The sequence below is a fragment of the Anomaloglossus baeobatrachus genome, chromosome 2, assembly GCF_048569485.1.
Source record: "Anomaloglossus baeobatrachus isolate aAnoBae1 chromosome 2, aAnoBae1.hap1, whole genome shotgun sequence".
Taxonomy (NCBI): Eukaryota; Metazoa; Chordata; class Amphibia; order Anura; family Aromobatidae; genus Anomaloglossus; species Anomaloglossus baeobatrachus.
The window spans coordinates 121470498-121490895 of record NC_134354.1 but is presented as its reverse complement, the minus strand read 5'-3'; the positions used below and the strand labels follow the sequence as shown (position 1 = coordinate 121490895).

Genomic DNA, 20398 nt, shown 5'->3' with positions numbered 1-20398 from the left:
GTGATATGATAGCATTCCTGGTGGAGTAGGGCAGCTAAAGGATACCATTCCTGGTGGTCTAGGACAGTGAAGAAGTAAATTGTAACATCACTGCTGATCTAGGTCAGATTGCTGATTAATAATCGTCTGACTGAGATGGGATGGAGCAGTGCCTTTGTAGTCGGTGAGATATTTCTGTAGACTTTGATGAGCTCAAGGGCTCTCATTTGTTTTAAAACCTGCTGGGCCCAGGTATTCTGCCTACTCCCTATAGATCCCTTGTCTTCCCATGGTGTAACACATATAAAAAGCACATCAATAATATTATTGTGGTCTTGCTGTCTGCCTCAACTAGGCGTATATGTCTGAAAATGATGCTAGACAGCGCACACTGACTCCGTCTCCATCTTTATAGTCAATGGCCCCATCAGCGCATACACCTGAATTGCGTTTTGTGGTGGTTCAGATGTAAGCCTCGCTGGAGCCCCTGAACATAGACTGTAACATGATGTGAACATAGCCTGATTCAAGGTTATCTACCAGCACTTCCACACCAGGTTATTTAGAAAAACTGCAGAACATCATGAGCAGGAAAATACTTTAGGGACCAGAAAGTGCCAGTAATATCACGTGCTGGTGACCCTGATCACTTTAAGGAGGTGGGATATTTCATATGTAACCCATTATAATAAACGGTATGGTGTTTTTTAGAATAAATTCTAGAATGCTATTACACTTACAACCAATAAAAAGAGCTCTCACAATGGTTTCCTCTGGAGGGTAAATGTTATTGTTTTGTTTCTCAGGTTTTTATGTCTACAGAAGAAATAGATGTGACAGACAGAGATCTGAAGTGTCGGAACGATAAAACGTCGACGCTCACCACTGCGGCTGGTACTCCCTCTGCTATGGTGGCCGCTGAACCGCAGCAGTCAGTGGAGTTTGATTCTCCAGATTCTGGTCTTCCCTCTTCTCGAAATTACTCTGTGACCTCTGGGATCCTTTCCAGCATCGATGATCAGCAAAGCATATGTTTTGAGGAAGAAGAATCCAGCACAGAATCTGATAGGACAGAAATGAGTTTTGGTCCACCCCGAAAAGCCAAGGGAGTCCTCAAGATGCAAGATTCTATATATGAGGAGCAGCTGTGCTCCCAGCTGGAGTATCTAAATAATTCTGAGGACATCTCCTCTATGTGCCCTACGTCATATACAGTGAGTATATCCATTCTACAGTCCATCATGTCATTTGCTCTTCCATTACTACCACCATTATTTCAGATAATTCATTTGCTGAAAATTATTAATTTCCATAAAAATTCAGCTAAGTTTATTTTCTAATGTTATGTTCTCTCTATTAGATAGAATTGTTGGACACTATTGCCTTAAACTTGCATCGAATTGACAAAGATGTCCAGAGATGTGATAGGAATTACTGGTATTTCACGACAGATAATTTAGAAAAACTTCGGAACATTATGTGCAGGTAAATTATTTTGTGGCATAATAATTTTTCTGTATTTGTCAAATTAAATCTGTCATTTTCTACCCAAAAAACCCCAAACAGTAATAGTACAATTTGTACTGATTTGTATAGTAATGGTTTCTTAGTACAGATACATTGCCTGAGTTGTCCTATCCCCACCACTTTCTTTATTCTTCAGCTTTCTGCCCACATGGCGGTTTTTTTTTGCGTTTCTTCATGCATTTTTCCTTGCTTATATTAATAAATGAAAGCAAGGAAAACGCATCCCAGCAAAGTCTATGAGAATCGTAACTTGCTGTGCACACGCTGCTTCTTCTTTCCTTGTAGATTTTGTTGCTGAAAAAAGAAGTAGCATGTCACTTGTTTCTGCTTTTCTATAATCCCCTGCAATGCTTGATCACTAGAGGGAATTATTGGGCAGCACTTAGCACTTCGCCTCAGGCCTGAAACACACTTCCGTTAAAAACATGCACGTGCCGCGAGACACGTATTTACCCTGCGTGTTGCGTGTGGTAAGTACATGTCTTGGGTACGTGCGGTCCACGTGTGTTCTAGCACACGTAGAACCGGTAATTTGCATATTCACGTGGTCCGCGCTGCTGTCCATGGTGCTGATCTTCGGTCTCCAGCCCTGCCGACTCCCTGCTGCTGCTGCCGGATGCAGTGAAGTGAATATTAAATGAGCATAATGAGTGGCGGTCAGCAGCAAGTGGCAGCAGCGGCAGAGACAGGAGGGCTGGAGAAGGTGAGTAAATGTTTAGGGTTTTTTTCACTGACACGTGTGTTTTCTCCGGCACGTGTCACACGGGACCGCATCCACACTACATCCGTGTGGTACGGGTGCGGGCCGTGTGACACCCGTGCTGCCGGAGAAAACGTGGTCATGTCAGTGTGTAGAAAAACGCACACACGGAGAAACGCACACGGACACACGTTCCGTGTGGTTTTACGTGTGTGTGCCTGCTACAATAGGGTAGCATTGCTGAACGTGTCTCCGTGCCGCCGGTACGTGCAAATAATGGCAAACACGTACCGGCGGCACGGATGTGTGTCGGAGGCCTCACACACTGTGCATACAGCATGGTGTGTGAGGCTCTCCGTACCTCAGTAACTCGGGGTCATCTTGGTGACTACCTATCACTACTATGGCAGTGATCGGGTGCCTGTGATTGAAATACAGGGCCCAATCGCCAGGGAGAGGTAAGCGATTCCTCTCCCTGCCTCCTGAATGTTGCTATCCCACTGATAGTCTATGGGGGCCATTCACAAAATCGGGCAGACATGTCCAATTTTGCTATGAGAGTCGGATCAAAATCAACAATGCAAGCTAATTGGACTGGGAAAAAATTGGACCACACTCAGATGACATTCGAGTGTGGACTAATTTTCACGGACAGAAAAGAGAAGGTGGAAAAACTTTTTTTTTTATTTTGAGAAAAACGGATGACACTCAGACCAGACCGTGTATAAACTCTGATCAAAGTCTGATCAGAATAATTGATCCGTTTTTCTTGTACGTGGAGAAATCAGATATGTAAATCATCTGAAATGGAAAATATCTGGGCAGCACTGATACATTTCTGCAGACAGAGCACAAAGTGGCCATAGATAAAAGGGTTATGGTTGTAGTGATAATGTGTATAAAATGTAATTAATGCATCTCACTGCTTTCATCTGTCGTACAGTTTTGTGTGGGAGCATCTAGATGTCGGTTATGTCCAAGGAATGTGTGACCTGCTGGCTCCGTTAATGGTTGTTCTAGATAATGGTAAGAAAACGGCACTAAATGCTTCTGATGATTAAGCTGAAAATGTGTCATGTAGTACAAGTATATATGAGTAATTTAAAGGAACACAAAATCCAAGAATTAAGGAAAAAAAAAACTATTACTTACAGCAAAGATGGGCTGCAGTGTGTACATCGCCCTGGCGAAAAACTAATCCTCTACCAGGATACAGCTAAACCCCCACTAAGTGGAGGCATCACAGGTGCAGGAGGAGCAAATCACACACACACCTCCATGGAATGGAGGGGGCGATTGCTGGATGATAAAACTGCACACTAGTGGCTTGCATAGAGCGCTGTTCACACATGCAGATACACAGTCACAAACCCGCAGCCTATTAAGTGACGCCCATACCTATTAGATCAGGCGGGCTGCCAAGCCGTACCCCACCTGTGTACCATGCAGGGACAGAAACTCTAAAATGCAAGGCTTAACAGAAAGGGGCCTGGCTGTATCCTGTACAAAAAATATGAGGTTTTAGCTGGTATTATGGCCATAAAACGGAAGCCTACAACCCTCGTCACGGGATCCTCATGCTTGTAGGTCCCTACACTAAATATAAAAATAACAACAAAAAGAGGAATTAAAATCCTCTAAAAATTAAGTATTACTTACAGCAAGATGGGCTGCAGTGTGTACATCGCCCAGTTTTAGTTTTTTGGCCAGGGCGATGTACACACAAGGCCCATCTTTGCTGTAAGTAATACTTAATTTTTGGAGGATATTCATTCCTCTTTTTGTTGAAAAAAAACTAGTAATACTTACCATGAAATCATCATTTTCCATTTTGATTCAGAATAGATTTGTCCTCAGATGTCACAATGCAAACTGCATAGATCATAATATGGATCTCTAAAGGCCCTGTCGCACACAGAGATAAATCTGCGGCAGATCTGTGGTTGCAGTGAAATTGTGGACAATCAGTGCCAGGTTTGTGGCTGTGTACAAATGGAACAATATGTCCATGATTTCACTGCAACCACATATCTGCCAAAGATTTATCTCTGTGTGTGACGGGGCCTTAAGATCTGAAGATGCGGGTGTATTTATTTTGAAAATCCATTTACAAAAAGTTGCATAATGTAAAATACTATTTTATTTTTTCATATATGTTTAGTACATGTGCTCTGAGCCTCCAACTGTCTGTCATGTAATTAGTGAATAATTATATATTCATAGATTTAATGGCATATAGCTGTTTCACCCAACTGATGAAGAGAATGAGTCAAAACTTCCCAAATGGAGGCGCCATGGATACCCATTTTGCAAACATGAGATCTTTGATCCAGGTGAGTTATATGTTGAACCTTAGGGTGCTGCTAGACGGTGCAGTAGCTGAAACTCAAACCATCATTGGTGACTCAATGGTCACATTATTAAGAAAAAATCATGCGGCTATTGACCATGGTGTAGGCAGAGTTTCAGCAGCATGCAGCCTGCACCATCTGGCCCTATCCTTAAAGGGAATCTGTCAGCAGGATTTCAACCACCAAACTAATTATATGGGCATGTAGGTCAAGCACGTCCAGCAATACCTTTACATGGCCAGTACGTTTCACCATTACGAAGAAATCAGTGTTCGAATAGATATGCAACTAAGACTGATGAGCTCCTTGTAGATCTGAAGCCTTTTATGGGCACAAAAGTGCACACGTGGTAAATAACATAACATAGGTTCTTACTTAAAACTACTGCACCTGACCTGTTCTGTTCTTGTACAGACTAGAGGTCTCAGTTGTGCAGTCCCTAAAGGCCTCTATGCAGACTAAAAGAACCCTACATGGATGTTTCAGAGGATCATTTGGACCTTTGTTCCTAAGCGGCCATCAAGGGTTCCACGTACCTCCTTTAGAAGGTGCAGAGTAAAGTAAGGTGAACTAAAAGTTATAATCTACCAGGAGAAACACAAAACAAACAGGTTACAGTTTCAAGCAGGATCCAGTTCAGAAAAATAACCAGCAGGAAATGAAATTTTAAATAGTTACACCAGCCGGGTAATAGGGCAAACTTATTACAGCATTGGAAACACTTGTTGGCGATAAGGCAATGAACACACAGTGTCCACACGGAGACAAAGTGTTCAGAACCAGGACAGCAACCAAACCTGACTGTGGCTCAGTGGAGAGGGAAACTGACCACAGCACAGGAGACTGCAGGATCAAATCCAAGGCCTGATAAATCCTTTTACCACTCCAGCTCTGTTTCCTGCCCTGTGCCTCCTCTTCCTGCTGATTAACTGACAGCTTGTATGCTGTGTGACTTCAGTCAAAGGAGCTGTCAATCGAGCAGGAGGAGGCAGCGCTGGACTGGGAATAGCGTAACAGTGGAGTGACAGAAGCTTCACATCTGCCATAGTCCTTCAGTCTTATTTGCATATGGACTGGCGATGTAAAGGTTTTGCCGGACTTGTCTTTGCAAGAACTACATGCTTGTGATAATAGTTTTTGTGGTGAAATACTGAGGACAAATACCATTTAAAAAAAAAAAATTGTATTACATATAGAGATCTCTCACATTGGTATAAAACACTGCCAAGTGTTATCCGATGTTATATCTAATACCCCTTGATGTAGTCTTATATTATATGGCAATGCAGATCTTCTATTCTTGTCTCATGCCGATTCGATATGAGAAAACAATTGCAGCATGCTACAAGTGGCTTTGATATCAGATCACATGCACCCATACAAGTCTATGGGTGCGTTTGACGCATTGGATTGCACTCTGATGACATCCGAGTGCAGTTCAATTACTGGATACACCGGCAATGAAGTAGATGGAGAAATTAAGTTCTCCATCTTCTTCTTACCAGTGCTCTGATTCTCTCATGCGACAGAATCAGAGCACAGTGAATGAGACTCGGCTCACACTCGGAACACAGATTTAGCCGAGTGTCATTTGTATAATGCTTCCGATTCTCTAGCATGCAAGAATCATCGCTAGTGTGAATGAACCCTTATAAAGATAATTATGGATTACCAATCCTGTATGTAGTAGAGCTACTATTCAGTACTGCAGGATAGCAGTGGAAATGTGTCATATATAATCTTGGCCAAAAGTCTTGACCATCTTGAAATTCTTCCAGAACATGAAGTATTTCTCCCAGAAAATTGTTGCAATTACATGTTTTTCATACACATGTTTATTTTCTTCACTTCCTTTATTCCCTTTGTACACGTGTATTGGAGCAACACAAAAAAACAGAGAGAATAAAAAAAGCAAATTGGTCAGAATTTCACACAAAACTCCCAAAATCTGCCCTACAAAATTATTATGTGTGTATTCAAACAACACAAAAATATCAGGGAAAAAAGACAAATTGGACATAATTTCACACAAACCTCCAAAAATAGGCCCGACAAAATTGTTGGTACCTTTCCAAAAGTGTGCATAAACAACTTTTTTAAAAGCATGTGACACTCGTACCGGCTCACCTGTGGCAAGTAACAGTTGTGGGCAATATGACAATCACATCTGAAACCAGATAAAAAGGGAAGAAGTTGACTAAAGGGTACTTTACACGCTGCGATATCGGTACCAATATCGCTAGCGAGCGTACCCGCCCCAGTCAGTTGTGCGTCACGGGCAAATCGCTGCTCGTGGCGCACAACATCGCTTACACCCGTTACCTTCCCTGTGACGTCGCTGTGACCGGCGAACCGCCTCCTTTCTAAGGGGGCGGTTCGTTTGGCGTCATTGCGACGTCACTAAGCGGCCACCCAATAGCAGAGGAGGGGCGGAGATGAGCAAGCCAAACATCCCGCCCACCTCCTTCCTTCCTCATTGGCGGCGGGACGCCAGTACAGTGAGGTTCCTCATTCCTGCGGTGTCACACACAGTGATGTATCCTGCCGCAGGAACGACGAGCAACCTCGCTACTCACTAGACAACGATATTTGGTGTTTGAACAACCTCTCCAAAACCAAAGATATTGACCACTTTTGCGACCGTTGAAGGTCGCTCATACGTGTCACATGCTGCGATGTCGCTAACGATGCCGGATGTGCGTCACAAACACCGTGACCCCGACGATAAATCGTTAGCGATGTTGCAGCGTGTAAAGTACCCTTAAGTCTTTGCATTGTGTGTCTATGTCTGTTACACTAAGCATGGGGAATAGAAAGAGTAGAAGAGAACAGTCTGAGGACTTGAAAATCAAACTTGTTGAAAAATATCAACATACTCAAGGTTACAAGTCAATCTCCAGAGATCTTGACGTTCATTTGTTCACAGTGCGCAACATAATCAAGTTTACAACCCATGGCACTATAGCTAATTTGCCCGGACGTGGACTGCAGCGCAGAATAGTCTAGATCAGTCATGGCGAACCTTTTACAGGCCGAGTGACCAAACTGTAGCCCTATTCTGTCTCTTCCTGGTAGCTGTGAATCCAACCGCTCTAATTATCAGTCCCTTAGATAACTGTATGATTTTACTCACTCTACCGGCATCCACAGATAGCTTTAACTCAGCCCAACGATGACTTGTAGGAAGACAAGGAGAAACGCTGTAGTTTTCTTTTAGAATCTTGTATTAAGTACAAAGTAAAGGCAGGTGAAAAGGAATAATCTGTACAGGGTTACAGACATGTCTCTTCAGCAATGGTTCCTCTCTAGACTAAACTGAAGGAGAAGGGAGGAGCTTTCTATACAGAAGCCAACTAAGGGAGGTACATAGGGACAAACTTCATACAGTCTAATCTACCTAGTAACAATAAGGAATTTCCTGATAGGAGGAAAAATATGCAATGCAAGAATTATATACAACACGTTGTTCCCATTCATGGGACACAACACTCCCGGTCTGAAATCATATGATTTCACAAGTCTTTCTACGACGTAAGGAGTCGATCCTGTCCCTCGATGTCACAAAACCTGTAACGAGAAAAGAGACGAACACAAAAAATGCAACGGTAATGTACTGAATTCAAGTCCATGCTTGGTTGATGACGTATAGTCCTTGCGTAAAAATGTAAAAGTAGGAAAATGTAAAAAATGAATCCAAGTTCAACAAACCCATCTTCAGATTGGGAAGCCGCAAACATGCCAACTCTTCCTCCAACCCAATAATGCATCGGTAAAGTTTTAATCCAAAGGAAAAGTTCAAGGTTCAATTGGACACTGACAGTTGTGTCTCAGTACAGCAGGGGTAAGGAAAGGTAAGCTCCCCGCCGTGGCAGTATCCAACGACAAAGTTAGTTCATGTAACGTCCTCCTTCGGTAAAAGTTGCACGAGTTCGGTGACTGGACGAATCACACACATGTGCCAGCCGTGGCACGTTGAAGACTTGTAGTCGGTGAAACAGTGAGCAATGTGAATAAGACAAGCTACGGCTCGTACCTCAGATGACCAACTTGAGAAGCGCTCGAAGTGATGAGGTCTCAACTTCTATTTTGATGTCACTGAAGTGTAGCGAGCGGAGACGACCGGTCTAATTTCCTTGTCGGATTCTGTTCCACCAGCTCGTACATGTTGCCGATGTAGTTATCACAGGTCTCCTCGTATAAGTTACTTGGAGGTGTCAGCCACATGTTGTCTCCGAGTTTGGACGCAGCAGTGAGTCTCGTTTCTCAGTCAGCTGGGTTTTGTTCGGTGGGAATGGGGTGCCACTGTTCGGCATGATCTCTGTCGAGGATATTTTGCGTAATCTCGACAAAGTGTTTCTCCATCTCTGGTTGTCTTTTCGAGGTGCGTTTTAGAGAGGAGAACCTTGCGGTTGCTTGCTGGGAGTTGTTTGGCAACCTTGGCCTTGGAGACCGAAAGGGTAATGGGGTTACCCAACTGTTAGAGTAGTTTTGAGAGAACTCTTTATCCATAATCTTTATGAATTCTTTGTCTTCTCTCATCGGTGCCAACTTGTTGTCTTCATTTGTAGACTCAAACACTGTTGACCCGAAGTTGTCATCCCGGAGATGATATGCGTCCGCGCAGTCGGGAGACTGCTGTCGCCACTTGGTGTCACACAGCCTCTCTTTCATCCAGTAGTGATGCGGACATGGTTGAAAGTGAGTGCCGCGACCATTTGGGAGGATGTGTGTCTTGTAGGAGGAGATCGCGTCGGGACTGTTCATTTTGCCTACGCAGACGTTTCCTATGATCACCCAGCCTAAGTCGTAGCGCTGAGCGAATGGCGCATCGTGTGGCCCGTTGATGTGTTGGCGTACTTTGTGTAGCTGGAGGATGTCCCTTCCAATCAGAATCAGGATTTTTGCACTATGATCAAGAAGTGGGATCTTGCTGGCGATAGTTCTCAGGTGAGGGTGGTGAAAAGCTGCCTCTGGTGTTGGAATCTCTTTCCAGTTAGCCGGTATCTAGTTGCACTCGACGAGTGTCGGTAGAGGTATCTCTACGGTATTTTCAAGAGATGTTACCACGAGACCACTGGCTCTTCTTCCGCAAGCTTCTGAGATGCCGCTGCAAGTACCTAGTGTGTAAGGGTAGGCATTTCCTTTTAAGCCGAACAAGTCAAAAAGTTCAGACCTGGCGAGTGACCTGTTGCTCTGTTCGTCCAGGATGCTGTACACCTTCATGGCCCTTTCTGGGTGACCTTTTTGATATACCCTTACTAGACATATTTTTGCACAAGACTTGTCCCAGAGATCTTCTCCGCAGACTTCGGTGCACGAGGAGGATACTGTGAGGTGGTTTGCAGCTTGGCCTGTACTCTCCTCGCCATGACTTGTAGTAGGAGAAGGTGTAGGTGCAGGATCAGGCTGAGATGGGTGGAGTGCTTGTACGTGATCTGGGCTGTCACACTCCATGCACTTGATTGTAACCTTACAGTCCTTGGCAAGGTGTTCTGTAGAGGCACAACACCTGAAACATACCCCAAACCTTTTCAAGAGTTCCTTTCGTTCTTGAAGGGGTTTCTTCCTGAAGCCAATGCACTTCTTCAGGGGGTGTGGCAGTTTGTGAATAGGACACTGGCGGTTCTGGTTTTCTGCCTTCCCGCCTTCATTGCCCTTGTCTGGTGCTGATGTTCGTGTAGGTGGTAGAACGTCGGTCTTCTTGACTGATACTGGGCCCCTACGTTTTCTGTCATTTTGATGAGGGCTCTCATATCCGGGAGCTGGTGAAGTGGAGTCGGTGGGTTCTCCACAGGTGAAGCTGGGGTCTGCCTTACGTTCCGCGATGCTGTTGATGAACTCGCAGAAGTAGGAGAATGGAGGGAAGGAGACTTGGTGCTCTTTTTTATAGTTTGTTCCTACCGTAGTCCACCTTTCCTGCACGTTGTAAGGTAACTTGGCGACTATGGGTTTCACCCCATGAGCGGTATCCAGGTAGCTGAGGCCAGGTAGGTGTGTGTCTGTTTTGGCCAGCTGGAGCTCGGACAGCAGGTCGCTGAGTTCCTGGTACTTTGAAGCATCCTTGCCAGATATTTTGGGAAGGTCATATAGTTGTTTCAGCAATGCATCTCCAATTGCTTCAGGACTGCCGAAGCCTTTCTCTAGTCTGTCCCATGCGGTTGCGAGTCCAGTTATTGGGTCGCTGATGTAGACGGATCTGAGTCTCTTGATTCTCTCGGTAGACCGTGGCCCTAGCCACCTGATTAGCAAGTCCAGCTCTTCGGCACCCGTAATGCCGAGGTCACGCGTTGCGGTTTTGAAGGCACACCTCCACCCTCTGTAGTTTTTGGGCTGGTCATCAAACTTTGTGAGACCGGTGTTGGTGAGTTCTCGGCGGATCATGTACCTCGCAAAGTCGGACATGTCTGATCTTTCCGACGTTGGAGGCACATTTGCTGACTGCGTGGTGCTGGTTGCGTGATTCGTAGCTTCTTGGTTCAGGAACATGGGAAAGTACAGAGTGGCGTAGGCGTTTAGACCAGTGATCGGTTTGGTGTGTACAATCTCTGTTGTATACGGGGCCAGAACTACACAGTTGTTGGGAGTGTAGCGCCTTGCCGGCATGTTAAGTTGCATGTAGACATGGGCATACAGAGGTTGCTCATGCGCAGGGTGTGGCTGTGCATTTGAATATGAAGCGGATTCAGGCTTGAAAGTCTGAGGTGCATTGGACTGACCTGGAAGGCTGGAAGCTGTAGGTGGATCAGTGTCTTGAGGCTCTGGAGAAGCATTAGCACTGACGGAAATGTTGATGGTAGTTGGCAGATCGTCGACTTGGCTCAGCACGTAATTTCTTGTACGCTTAAGTGAGTCTTCTGTGTCGAGATCACACAAACTGGCACTGCCTTCTTGGCTCCCACCCAGAGCTTGCTCAAAGACCTTTAACCTTGCCATGGCCGCCACATGTTTACATTCCATCTGTAGGGCTTCAATTTCTGCTTCCTTGCGTGCAGATTCTGCAATTGTCTCTGCTTCTCTGCGTGCAGATTCTGCTTTCATCTCTGCTTCTCTGCGTGCAGATTCTGCTTTCATCTCTGCTTCTCTGCGTGCAGATTCTGCTTTCATCTCTGCTTCTCTGCGTGCAGATTCTGTTTTCATCTCTGCGTCTCTCTGGGCAAAGATGGCTTGTACTTTTGTTGTTTCTGCTTCAGCGCGCGCCTTTATGAGCCGCTCGCTGAGGGTTGAGTACCTTGATGAACCTGATTTGAGTGAGTGCCTTGAGCTCTTAACGCACCTGGATTTGTAAGATGCCGCTCCTGACATTTGCGCCATTTTTGCTTCAGTCTCGCTCACATGTTCCGCACAGTTTGGTCTCGTTCAGCATTAAGCTGTCGGAAGTCCTGTAGTTCTTTTTGAGACTCAGACGTATTTGATCTCAGCAGGGTAGAGGAATATTTTTTACAAATCTCTTTGTAGGACTGGTATGTTGAGTACAGTTGTTCAAGGGCTCCCCCTGGTGGTAGCTCATGAGCACCGGGCGCAGATAAAACAGTCACTTGTTTTTGCGCTCTTTGCCACCATAATGTTGTGTGGGTGAGCAGTTCACTTCTTGCTGTTTCTAGGTTCTCTTTAACCTTCCATGTTGGTCTGATCAACCGCTTAGCTCTTTCACTGTAATTTGATTGTGAGTCCATGTCTTTCTCTTGCTGCTTTAGAGCAGGTAGTGAAAGGGTTCTCTTTACCTCCATCAGGAAGGGTGAATGCTGCTCTGCACTGGTTGTCAGGGAAACCAATACAATGTTGAAATCTTTGCAGCCAGCAGTCTGTGTTTGCAGAATGTATTTGCAGAGTCTCTGCTGCAGCTTATAATTAGCTTATGGGGGATTCTTAAGGCCCAGTCACACACAACGACTTACCAGCGATCCCGAAAACGATGCGACCTGATAGGGATCACAGGTAAGTCGCTGGGAGGTTGCAGGTGAGATGTCACACAGTCAGATCTTACCAGCGATGCAGGAACAATACAGGTCGCAGTAGCGACCTGTATAACGATCTCAGCAGTCACTGTGACCCTGTCACACAGTGTCAAACACAGCGATGTGTCCTGCCCAGCAGGACATCGCCTTTGAAGAAAATGGCATGGACCATTCTGCAACGACTAGAGATGGCCTGATCGCTGGTAGGCGTCACACATAACAAGATCGCTAACGGGATCGCTACTGCGTCACGGAAACCGTGACTCAGCTGCGATCTCGCTAGCGATCTCGTTATGTGTGACGGTACCTTTAGTTTATAGCTGCACACAGTTCTGATAACAGGTTAATACTTTACAGGGCACTTTGTCTGAAGCTGCTATAAAGTTTTATGCTGTGGCTTGTTATCAGCCCCTTGGGCTAATCCTTTCTCTGGATTGTATGCAGTATAGCACTCCTGGAAACAGGTTCTTTACTGATATATGAATACTAATCCCGGTCACAGCTAGTCCTTTTCACTGTTCTGTCTCTTCCTGGTAGCTGTGAATCCATTCGCTCTAATTATCAGTCCCTTAGATAACTATGATTTTACTCACTCTACCGGCATCCACAGATAGCTTTAACTCAGCCCAACGATGACTTGTAGGAAGACAAGGAGAAACGCTGTAGTTTTCTTCTAGAATCTTGTATTAAGTACAAAGTAAAGGCAGGTGAAAAGGAATAATCTGTACAGGGTTGCAGACATGTCTCTTCAGCAATGGTTCCTCTCTAGACTAAACTGAAGGAGAAGGGAGGAGCTTTCTATACAGAAGCCAACTAAGGGAGGTACATAGTGACAAACTTCATACAGTCTAATCTACCTAGTAACAATAAGGAATTTTCTGATAGGAGGAAAAATATGCAATGCAAGAATTATATACAACACGTTGTTCCCATTCATGGGACACAACAAGCCCTAAACCCATTTTTTTTTCCGAAGTGCCAACCAATCCTATTAAGTAAATAATTGATTGTAACCTTACCTTTGCAGTCTTCTCTTCAGCAGGGGGCATCACACTCATGCTTACCAAACATTGAAGCTGAGCCCTTTCCAGACACAGCAGTTGGATTGATCCCTCTGGAAAAAAATTGCAGCATATTAGACAGAGATTTTAGCATGGAATGCAATCAGATGTCACCCTGTAATCCACATCTACATTTCAAAGTCTGAACATCCTGAAATCCCATAAAGACGTAGGAGTTGCTCCCCTCCCCTTTCATTGTGTAGTTTTGTCCCCCTTCCTGGCCACTTCCTGGTAAACATGTCCCCCATCCGGATATATATTTCCTACATTCTGGTATATTTGTCCCCATCATGGCCCCATCCTGGTAAATGTACCCCATTCCTGGTAAATGTCCTCCACTCTGGTAAATGTACCCCATCCTGGTAAATATACCCCATCCTGGTAAATGTACCCCATCATTGTAAATGTATCCCATCCTGGCATGTTCCCCCATGCTGTTAAATGACCCCATCCTGGTAAATGTACCTCATCCAGGCATGTTCCCTTATCCTGGTAAATGTCCCCTTTCCTGGTAAATGTCCCCTTTCCTGGTAAATGTACCCCATCCTGATAAATGTCACCCTTCCTGCTAAATGTTCCCCATCCTGGCATTTGTCCTCATCCTGGCATGTTCATGTACCCCCATCCTGACATATTTCCCCCCATCCTTTCATGTTTCCCCGCATCCTGGTAAATGTATCACCCATCCTGGTAAATGTACCCCTTACTGGCATGTTCCCCTTCCTGCTAAATGTATCCCATCTTGGCATGTTTCCCCCCATCCTTGCAGCCATGTTTCCCCCCATCCTTGCAGTCATGTTTCCCCCATCCTTGCAGCCATGTTTTCCCCCATCCTTGCAGCCATATTTTCCCCCATCCTTGCAGTCATGTTTCCCCATCCTTGCAGTCATGTTTCCCCCCATCCTTGCAGCCATGTTTCCCCCATCCTTGCAGTCATGTTTCCCCCATCCTTGCAGTCATGTTTCCCCCCCATCCTTGCAGCCATGTTTACCCCCCATCCTTGCAGCCATGTTTCCCCATCTTTGCACGTTTCCCCATCTTTGCACGTTTCTCTCCATCTTTGCATGTTTCCCCTATCCTTGCAGCCATGTATGCCCCGTGCTCTGTTTGCTTCCCCCCTGCTCTGTTTGCTTGCCCCGTGCTCTGTTTGCTTGCCCCGCGCTCTGTTTGTTTGCCCCCATGCTCTATTTGTTTGCCCCCGTGCTCTGTTTGTTTTCCCCGTGCTCTGTTTGTTTGCCCCTTGCTCTGTTTGTTTGCCCCGTGCTCTGTATGTTTGCCCCGTGCTCTGTATGTTTGCCCCGTGCTCTGTATGTTTGCCCCGTGCTCTGTATGTTTGCCCCGTGCTCTGTTTGCCCCGTGCTCTGTATATATGCCCCGTGCTCTGTTTGTTTGCCCCGTGCTCTGTTTGTTTGCTCCGTGCTCTGTTTGTTTGCTCCGTGCTCTGTATGTTTGCCCCGTGCTCTGTTCATATGCCCCGTGCTCTGTATGTTTGCCCCGTGCTCTGTATGTTTGCCCCGTGCTCTGTATGTTTGCCCCCGTGCTCTGTATGTTTGCCCCGTGCTCTGTATGTTGGCCCCGTGCTCTGTATGTTTGCCCCGTGCTCTGTTTGTTTGCCCCGTGCTCTGTTTGTTTGCCCCGTGCTCTGTTTGTTTGCCCCGTGCTCTGTTTGTTTGCCCCCATGCTCTATTTGTTTGCCCCCATGCTCTATTTGTTTGCCCCCGTGCTCTGTTTGTTTTCCCCGTGCTCTGTTTGTTTGCCCCTTGCTCTGTTTGTTTGCCCCGTGCTCTGTATGTTTGCCCCGTGCTCTGTATGTTTGCCCCGTGCTCTGTATGTTTGCCCCGTGCTCTGTATGTTTGCCCCGTGCTCTGTTTGCCCCGTGCTCTGTATATATGCCCCGTGCTCTGTTTGTTTGCCCCGTGCTCTGTTTGTTTGCTCCGTGCTCTGTTTGTTTGCCCCGTGCTCTGTATGTTTGCCCCGTGCTCTGTATGTTTGCCCCGTGCTCTGTATGTTTGCCCCGTGCTCTGTATGTTTGCCCCGTGCTCTGTTTGTTTGCCCCGTGCTCTCTTTGTTTGCCCCGTGCTCTCTTTGTTTGCCCCGTGCTCTGTTTGCCCCCGTGCTCTGTTTGCCCCCGTGCTCTGTTTGTTTGCCCCGTGCTCTGTTTGTTTGCCCCGTGCTCTGTTTGTTTGCCCCGTGCTCTGTTTGTTTGCCCCGTGCTCTGTTTATATGCCCCGTGCTCTGTATGTTTGCCCCGTGCTCTGTATGTTTGCCCCGTGCTCTGTATGTTTGCCCCGTACTCTGTATGTTTGCCCCCGTTCTCTGTATGTTTGCCCCGTGCTCTGTATGTTTGCCCCGTGCTCTGTATGTTGTCCCCGTGCTCTGTTTGTTTGCCCCGTGCTCTGTTTGTTTGCCCCGTGCTCTGTTTGTTTGCCCCGTGCTCTGTTTATATGCCCCGTACTCTGTATGTTTGCCCCGTACTCTGTATGTTTGCCCCGTGCTCTGTTTATATGCCCCGTGCTCTCTATGTTTGCCCCGTTCTCTGTATGTTTGCCCCGTGCTCTGTATGTTTGCCCCGTGCTCTGTATGTTGTCCCCGTGCTCTGTTTGTTTGCCCCGTGCTCTGTTTGTTTGCCCCGTGCTCTGTTTGTTTGCCCCGTGCTCTGTTTGCCCCCGTGCTCTGTTTGTTTGCCCCGTGCTCTGTTTGTTTGCCCCGTGCTCTGTTTGTTTGCCCCGTGCTCTGTTCATATGCCCCGTGCTCTGTATGTTTGCCCCGTGCTCTGTATGTTTGCCCCGTGCTCTGTATGTTTGCCCCCGTGCTCTGTATGTTTGCCCCGTGCTCTGTATGTTTGCCCCGTGCTCTGTATGTTGGCCCCGTGCTCTGTATGTTTGCCCCGTGCTCTGTTTGTTTGCCCCGTGCTCTGTTTGTTTGCCCCGTGCTCTGTTTGTTTGCCCCGTGCTCTGTTTATATGCCCCGTACTCTGTATGTTTGCCCCGTGCTCTGTTTATATGCCCCGTGCTCTGTATGTTTGCCCCGTGCTCTGTATGTTTGCCCCGTGCTCTGTATGTTTGCCCCGTACTCTGTATGTTTGCCCCGTGCTCTGTATGTTTGCCCCGTGCTCTGTTTGCCCCATGCTCTGTTTGTTTGCCCCATGCTCTGTTTGTTTGCCCCGTGCTCTGTTTATATGCCCCGTACTCTGTATGTTTGCCCCGTGCTCTGTTTATATGCCCCGTGCTCTGTATGTTTGCCCCGTGCTCTGTATGTTTGCCCCGTGCTCTGTATGTTTGCCCCGTGCTCTGTATGTTGGCCCCGTGCTCTGTATGTTGGCCCCGTGCTCTGTTTGTTTGCCCCGTGCTCTGTTTGTTTGCCCCGTGCTCTGTTTGTTTGCCCCGTGCTCTGTATGTTTGCCCCGTGCTCTGTATGTTTGCCCCGTGCTCTGTATGTTTGCCCCGTGCTCTGTATGTTTGCCGCGTGCTCTGTATGTTTGCCCCGTGCTCTTTGTTTGCCCCGTGCTCTGTATTTTTGCCCCGTGCTCTGTATTTTTGCCCCGTGCTCTGTATGTTTGCCCCGTGCTCTGTATGTTTGCCCCGTGCTCTGTATGTTTGCCCCGTGCTCCCATGTTTCCCCCGTGCTCCCATGTTTCCCCCGTGCTCCCATGTTTGCCCCGTGCTCCCATGTTTTCCCCGTGCTCCCATGTTTTCCCCGTGCTCCCATGTTTGCCCCGTGCTCCCATGTTACCCCGTGCTCGCATGTTACCCCGTGCTCGCATGTTACCCCGTGCTCCCATGTTACCCCGTGCTCCCATGTTTGCCCCGTGCTCCCATGTTTGCCCCGTGCTCCCATGTTACCCCGTGCTCCCATGTTACCCCGTGCTCCCATGTTACCCCGTGCTCCCATGTTACCCCGTGCTCCCATGTTACCCCCGTGCTCCCATGTTTCCCCCGTGCTCCCATGTTTCCCCCGTGCTCCCATGTTTCCCCCGTGCTCCCATGTTTCCCCCGTGCTCCCATGTTTCCCCCGTGCTCCCATGTTTCCCCCGTGCGCTCCATGTTTCCCCCGTGCGCTCCATGTTTGCCCCGTGCTGGCACTGTCCCCCACACCTTGGCACTGCCGCACAGAGCTTAAAATAATTTTTTTTTTTTTAAAAAAACTCACCTTGCAACACCCGCTCCATCGCTGCGTCCTCAGTCAGTTCAGTTCCCGCGCGGCCACAAGACGCCGGCGCCGCCTACTGACGCTCCTCCGTCTCCTAGGCAACAGGCCTGCGGCTCAGGAGAGGAGGTGTGTCAGAAGGAGGAGAAATGTCTCCTCTGCTCCAACACCACTTTGCACTGTTGGCGCGACCACACCGACAGTGCAAAGTGGCTTAATGTGGCAACAGCGCGCCTGCCAGCAAAAAAGGCTCTGCGTGCCCAGTCTGGCACGCGTGCCATAGGTTCGCCATCATTGGTCTAGATGGTGAATATGCTGCCCCAATCAAGTTCCAGAGAAATTCAAGCTGTCTTGCAGGCTCAGGTGCATCACTGTCAGCGCAAACTAATCATCGACATTTGAATGAAATGCAATACCATGGCAGAAGACCCAGGAGGACCCCACTGCTGACACAGAGACATAACAAAGCTATACTGCAGTTTTCCAAAATGTACGTAAAAAAGTCAAAATCCTTCTGGGAAAGCATCTTGTTGTCAGATGAGACCAAAATAGAGCTTTTTGGTAAAGAACAACATTCTACTGTTTACCGAAAATGGAATGAGGCCTACAATGAAAATAACACAGTATCTACAGTTAAATATGGTAGAGGTTGAAAGATGTTTCGGGGTTGTTTTGCTGCCTCTGACACTGGGTGCCTTGACTTGTGCAAGGTATCATGAAATCTGGAGATTATGAAAGGATTTTGGGTCTCAATGGATCGCAATGTAGTGTCCTGGGTCGAAAGCTGGGTTTGCATACTAGGTCACGGGTCTTACAGCAGGACAATGATCTCATTGAATACCTCTGTAGAAATCAAATATGAGAGACCTGGAGAAGTTTGCAAAAGAAGAGTCCAAAATTCCAGTTGAGAGGTATAAGAAGCTTGTTGATGGTTATAGGAAGCGATTGATTGCAGTTATTTATTCCAAAGGATGTGCAACCAAATATTAAGTTTAGGGTGCCAACAATTTTGTCCAGACCATTTTTGGAGTTTTCTGTGAAATTATGTCCAGTTTGCCTTTTTTTTCCTTTTTCTTGTGTTGATCGAATACATACAAAGAAAATAAACACATGTATGACAAGAAAACAGGTAATTGCAATACTTTTCTGGGAGAAGTACTTCATTTTCTGGAACAATTTCAAGGGTGCCAACACTTTTGGCCACAACTGTTTTCAGAATTGATGCATTTAATTTGTTGCACATTTTATTTTGATAACTATGTGAGTAACTATAGTACATATGGCTTCAACAATGGAAACTTAATGTTAACGTATTATGAAGGTACTTTCCACAGCACATGCTCATATAACATATGTCAGTCCGTACTGCACCTTTTTTTAAGGATCAGTAATCCTAAATTGTGATTTGTTTAAAAATTCCTGATATAATTAATTCATTTAAAGAGGACCAACCACCAGGATTTTCATGTATAAACTAAAGCCTGTAGTTGTGAGATCGGATGTATACTTTCTGAAATACAGGCAAGTGAAGATTGTGCAATCCCCTGTTATTTGATGATAGGTGCAACGGAATATCTAATAGGTGGGTAGGGTTTTGCTAGTTATTCCCTTCCCTGTCCTTCCTTCCCTTGTCCTTCTGCCCCCTGTAATAAGAGAGACAGGGTGACGAAGGACAGGCAGCAGACAGGGGCAGGAATAACTAACAAAACCTGACCCACCTATTAGATATTCCATTGCACCCATAATCAAATAACAGTGCGTTTCACAAACTTTTCTTGCCTGTATTTCAGAACGTATACATCCGATCTCACAACTAAAGGTATGTATAGAATCAGCATGATGGCCCGAGTATAGAACTGGCTTTAGCTTATATAGGAAAACCTTGGTGGTTGGTCCTCTTTAATATCAAACAGTTGAACCTTCACTGAACATGGCGTAGGTGACATATGCTGTAAGGGAATAAACAGTAGTAAGCAATTTTAGGCTAAAGAGAGGATGACTGCTCTGTTCCTGTTACACCATGATCATAAAGTATCTTATATATCTACAATTCAGAAAATATTTTCCTATAAGTACACTACATGGACAAATGTTTATGATCACTAGAACATAACATCCATATATAATAACTAAATAGCTCCTTCCACACCCACAAAAATGTTATTGTCTTGCAGGTGTGCAGCCAGGCTCTGATTCATGCTGCCTATGGTTCGGGCAGCATTAATCTGGTGACAGGTTCTCTTTTATGGTTCATGCAACTAAGAATTTTATTTTAACATCTATGGATGTAGTAAAAAAACAAAAGAAACTGTACTTAACAGTTCTTTCTGGACTAATGTTCTGTCTTCATTGACTGCTGACCGCTGCAGCCAATCAGTGGCTACACAGGCGATACTACTGACATCAACTCAGTGATGGAAGTCATGTTACTAGTAATATGGCATATAGTCACTGCAGGTAGAAAGATGCCATTAGTCTCTATTCACCACAGCCACAAAGCTGCAGCTAAGAGGTCTTAAGGCCCCTTTACACACTGAGACTTTCTAGCGATCCCACCAGCGATCCCAACCTGGCCGGGATCGCTACAAAGTCTCTGGTGAGTCGCTGGTGAGCTGTCAAACAGGCAAACCTGGCCCCCGACGCAGCAGCGATCCGGACCTGCAGAACGACCTAGCAAGT

The 20398-nt window shown here is 46.3% G+C and overlaps 1 protein-coding gene across 3 annotated transcripts in view; it reads left to right on the top strand.

The window, feature by feature from the left end:
* SGSM2 (small G protein signaling modulator 2) overlaps window positions 1-20398 on the top strand; it is a 511886-nt gene that overhangs the window by 471971 nt on the left and 19517 nt on the right. For all 3 annotated transcript variants that reach the window (XM_075335301.1, XM_075335300.1, XM_075335299.1), the window contains 4 exons: window positions 786-1193; window positions 1340-1464; window positions 3150-3232; window positions 4430-4539. In XM_075335301.1, the coding sequence (XP_075191416.1) occupies window positions 786-1193; window positions 1340-1464; window positions 3150-3232; window positions 4430-4539 (726 nt within the window). The remainder of the gene's footprint in view (window positions 1-785; window positions 1194-1339; window positions 1465-3149; window positions 3233-4429; window positions 4540-20398) is intronic.